General features: G+C 40.4%; 1 protein-coding gene across 1 annotated transcript; it reads left to right on the top strand.

The window, feature by feature from the left end:
- Positions 1-3385: 3385 nt before the first annotated feature.
- Positions 3386-4792, top strand: rps27a (ribosomal protein S27a). Its single transcript, XM_058048843.2, has 6 exons — positions 3386-3474; positions 3564-3628; positions 3955-4009; positions 4193-4278; positions 4369-4500; positions 4586-4792. Exons 2-6 carry the CDS (start codon positions 3581-3583, stop codon positions 4733-4735), a joined length of 471 nt encoding a protein of 156 aa, XP_057904826.1. The 5' UTR covers positions 3386-3474; positions 3564-3580; the 3' UTR covers positions 4736-4792.
- The last annotated feature ends 419 nt before the right edge of the window (positions 4793-5211 follow it).

Below are 5211 nucleotides of genomic sequence, written 5' to 3'. Positions count from 1 at the left end.
ACTGACCAATGAGCGTTTGACGATGCTTCAATGATAGACTCTCTGACCAATCACAAGCGCCCCTGGTGACCCCCCTCCCCTTTGCCGCCACCCCACCCAAGTCCCACCCACTGGCGGCTGTCTTTAGGAGAAGTTGAAAATGTTACACAACCTCCTGCAACATGAGTGCAATACGTGGCAGATAAACGTATTTATTGTATATCTTTACATATATATACGTTATATACGTACATACATAATATCCGTGTGTGTAACATAGGATAGCATAGCCCACAATCTGGACTAAAAGTATACAATAAAAAAAGTCCAATATAATTATTAATTAACAATAATAAATGAAATAAAACTATTACAATTATAATAATTTATGTATTTTTACACATTTGAAAGAAAGTGTTTATTAAAGCTTTATTAAGATGACATCAAAGGTTATTTTTTACCGCCCATATTGTGTTGTCATGGAAACAACACGATGCTGAGTCATTGTTCATGTGTCCTGCATGAGGACAGTTGTTGCAAGCTGACACACAAAGTTATCTTTAGCGCCGCAGCATCTAGTCAGTCAGACATGACCCGCAGCTGCTGGGACGGTTGCCGAGCAACGCTTCGCACTGTTAGGCGCCTTAAAAATAAGCCACAACTGATCAAATAAACCCGTGTGTGAGAATAAAGTTTTTGAAATTTGGATGTTTGGTTGCCGTGGCAACGGTACTGAGTCAGCAGCTCAGCAGAAAAAAAACAACCGGTTAGCGACTAGCAGTGGGCATGGCGGTCATGACATGTAACCGCTAACATTGGCTCATAGCATAGTGAGCATAGTGTAGCATTTAGCAGCTAATAAGTCACATTAGCAAGTAGCAGGTGAACATTGCGGAGCACTTAACAGCCAAAAGATGTAGTTAGCAACCGTTTGGCTTGCATCGTGTAGCATCTAATAGCCAAAGATCATTTATTTCCCAATTGGTAAAGTGCACAAACATCTAGACCAGGGGTCTCAAACTCAATTTACCTGGGGGCCGCATCAGGTTTAAAAAAAAAAAAACGCATTTATTAAAAACAGAAAAATGAATAAACTTTGCTTTGGTTCTGATTTTCTACAAGAAAAGCTCTGATAAAACATTCCACTGTTCTCAAATATTGTCATTTTTATTTTTCTACACAAAATAAGATTATTTTATTATTAATAAGTTATTTCCTTTAAACTTAAAAAGCCAAAAACTTACCACTTCCACTCAGATAGGGAGGATAACTATTAACAGTTATTTAACCTTTAACATGAACATTAATCAAACGTAATCATTTTTTCTAGGTACATGATACCATACAGCATCCATATCAAACTTGCGCGGGCCGCACTAACATTAAACTTTCATATCAAGGCGGGGGCCTCAAACTAGTGTCCTGCGTGCCACATTTGGCCCGCGGGCCGCATGTTTGAGACCGCTAATCTAAACTATAAACAGAAATCAAAATGGCTACAAAAATAACATTGGTATACAATGTATCCTCACATTAAACACACAAACACACACACACAAGGTCGCACAGAGGAGTCTGTGTCATTACAGTGAATTAAACTCACACACTTAGAACAAACACACTCTCATGCAGTGACAACAGACCGACTGTTTATTGCTGACTTCTCTTCACCACCATACCAATACGTTCATCACGCTCCTAAATGATGGCAAAACATGACAAATGTACATGAAATCTGACGATTGACTGAAATTTAATCTACAGAAATATAATTGATGACTCAGGGCTGACTCACGCTTTGTCTGCATTATTGATGTGCACCATTGCACCGGTATGACACAGCGTTTCATATTCTGCCATGTCATGCACACTATGAAAGACACTGGCTAGATGCTAACTATGTATGTTAGCTGCTAAATGCTGCACTGTGTTCACTGGCTAGATGCTAACTATGTATGTTAGCTGCTATATGCTGCACTGTGTTCACTGGCTAGATGCTAACTATGTATGTTAGCTGCTATATGCTACACCGTGTTTACTGGCTAGATGCTAACTTTGTCTGTTAGCCGCTATATGCTGTACCGTGTTCACTGGCTAGACGCTAACTGTGTATGTTAGCTGCTATATGCTGCACTGTGTTCACTGGCTCGATGCTAACTATGTATGTTAGCTGCTATATGCTACACAGCGTTCACTGGCTAGATGCTAACTATGTATTTTAGCTGCTATATGCTACGCTGTGTTCACTGGCTAGATGCTAACTATGTATGTTAGCTGCTATATGCTACACTGTCTTCAATGGCTAGATGATAACTTTGTCTATTAACTGGTAAAGCAAACTTTTATTGTTGACCGGAGTCATAAAGCTGATTCTGGCTAGGTGCTAACTGTGTCTGTCTAGCATTAGCTTCTAAATGATGTGCTATATTGACTGGCTAGATTTTAGCTGTCTTCACTGGCAAGATGTTAACAGTGTCAGTCAGCCACTAAACAGTACACTTTGTTGACTATCTCATGACCAATTGTATGTTTTAGCTGCTAAATGCTACGCTATGTTGACGGCTAACTGCTTAATGTGTGTGTTAGCTGCTAAACATTACACCATTTTGATATTTACTGTGTCTTTTAGTTGCTAAATGCAAAAAGTGTGTGTTAGCTGTTGAACGCTACTACACTAGGTAGACTGACTAAGGCTGTGTTTGAATTTGGGGTCTACATCCTAAATATGCGCATTTGTAGACTACATGACGTCATCGTGCTGCGACAAGGCTCCTCCAAATGCGGCCGACAACGTGCTTCCGTTCAGCCCCTAAAAAAGTCAACATTGCGGTGCAAAGCTGAGAGAATCAAGCCAAAGTATTTAATAAATACTCATTAATTTTCTACCGCGTATCCTCATCATCAGCTGACGTTTCTTGGACTTGTACTCCAGCTAAGGAGTGAAGGACGCAGCGGCTCTTCTTGTCTTCAGCGCCGCTTTGTGGCTTCACCTATACAGGGAGTGCCAAAGGCCGTCTACCGCCTTCTGCTGGCCTTTGTGGGTAGTGCTGCTCCTGTTATATCAAATCACGCAAAGGCTTCACAACATATAATCAATGTAAGGGTAAATGATTGCAAATCTTACAAGTATTATTGTGATCTTGAACGTAATAATTTTTATAGTCGTCTTTTCGGGATATTTTATTTGCTTTCGTGCTTTTCTTGCTCAACTTCCGGTGTCGACAGTGATGACGATTGCGAATGCCGGCATTTGTTCTTGTTACTTTTAAATTGTACGTGCCATCGAGACAATGATGAACGTCACTTTTCACACAATCGTATATACATAAATTTTAGGATTTATTAGAAATCATCTTCGTGTAAACTTGTAAACAATATCGACATTTCTATCAGGCATCTGAGTGGTCACCTAACCCGTGAAAACGCCTGCAGAAAACCCCGTCGCACCCTCTAAAGGACCTCTTCTCATGATCCGCCATTAGGAGTGAGCCGCTGGTAAGATGGCGCTCCGAGTTTAATGTGATTATTTTCACAAAATAACAATTTAGAGCGCGGGTACGAGGTGAAACGTTTGTTTGTTGTAGGTGGATTGAACGCCAGGATGCAGATATTTGTCAAAACCCTCACGGGGAAGACTATAACCCTCGAGGTGAGCGGCGCGGCGCCTGCTCGCCTTCCATATTTTAAGCTTTGCAACACAATAAAATGTCATTACTAATATTACTACTTGACTTTACTTCCATTGAATAATTAGTGACACTTTAATCTAAATGTAGTATTTAGACTGAACCCTATGAGCGTGTTCATGACGTAAAAGTTAAGCTAGCTGTTAGCCGAGCACCGTAAACACGTGCGGTACATAGCAGCTAGCTTAAAGTGACATAAAATAAACAAACACTAATCTTTACATATATTTGACTTGGTTGTAATTATCAGAGAGGTTGTGACGTTTGATTGACGCTGCTGTGTTGACAGGTTGAGCCTTCAGATACGATCGAGAATGTGAAGGCCAAAATTCAAGACAAAGAAGGTTAGGTTTGGTCTATATTATCTTTTCCTTGCACACGTGACAGGAAGTGCTTGAATGTTTTTGCTTGATAGAATAGTTTACATTAGCATCCTAGTGTATGTGCTAAGCTAACTGGTGTAAGTACATCACAGTGGTATGTTTGCAATGCAGTTGGCATCTTTTCATCAAACTGTTTTGATGCAGGAATTCCTCCTGACCAGCAGAGGTTGATCTTCGCTGGAAAGCAGCTGGAAGATGGACGCACTCTGTCTGACTACAACATCCAGAAGGTGAAAAGATTGTCTCAAAAAATAAAAAATAAAATGCAGATCAGACACACAAAGTATTTGTTCCATCACTGACATTGTTTACATTTTCAGGAGTCGACCCTCCACTTGGTGCTGAGGCTGCGCGGTGGTGCAAAGAAGAGGAAGAAGAAGTCTTACACCACGCCCAAGAAGAACAAGCACAAGAGGAAGAAGGTCAAGCTGGCCGTGCTCAAGTACTACAAGGTAATTGCTCACTCGGTTGTCGGCCATTTTGTGTGCTCTCGCCATCGCCTTCTCACCTTTTTTTAATTTCATGTCGTCTTCCCAGGTGGACGAAAACGGTAAAATCCACCGCCTGAGACGCGAGTGTCCCGCCGACGAGTGCGGCGCCGGCGTCTTCATGGCGAGCCACTTTGACCGCCATTACTGCGGAAAGTGTTGTCTCACTTACTGCTTCAACAAGCCTGAGGATAAGTAAGATGGACTGAAAGGAGTAAAGGCAAATCTTTCTCCAATAAAGAAAAATGTTTTGCAACACAGACTTCCTGACTCCATTTGTCAGCACAACTACGGCCTGGACACTTCATTAGGTACACTTAAGTGCATAACGCTTGACACTGTGTAACCCGTAAGAGTTCTGAACCATTTCCTGTGCTAAATGTACATTTAATTGAACAAAACATAGTGAGAATAACAGACATTTGTGTGATTGGATTTTTGCTATTGTGACAAAAGTCACGTAAATAACGTTAGGGCTCAAAGCTAATGATATTTTCCTAGCTTGTTTTCTATAAATTAACTGAAAAAATATAGTAAGAGTATTTAAATTTTACTATTTCTCACACCATCGCGTTATTTTTTTTGCTGAAGAGATGTAAAATTATATTTTTATGGTAAAAAATGTTTTGGAAATGAACTAGCTTGTCAATGCAATTTTAATTAATTCATTCATCC

Source organism: Doryrhamphus excisus, linkage group LG10, assembly GCF_037039965.1.
Source record: "Doryrhamphus excisus strain RoL-2023G ecotype Guam linkage group LG10, RoL_Dexc_Guam_v1.1, whole genome shotgun sequence".
NCBI lineage: Eukaryota > Metazoa > Chordata > Actinopteri > Syngnathiformes > Syngnathidae > Doryrhamphus > Doryrhamphus excisus.
The sequence above is the reverse complement of the archived record's forward strand: the minus strand, read 5'-3'. Positions and strand labels throughout refer to the sequence as shown.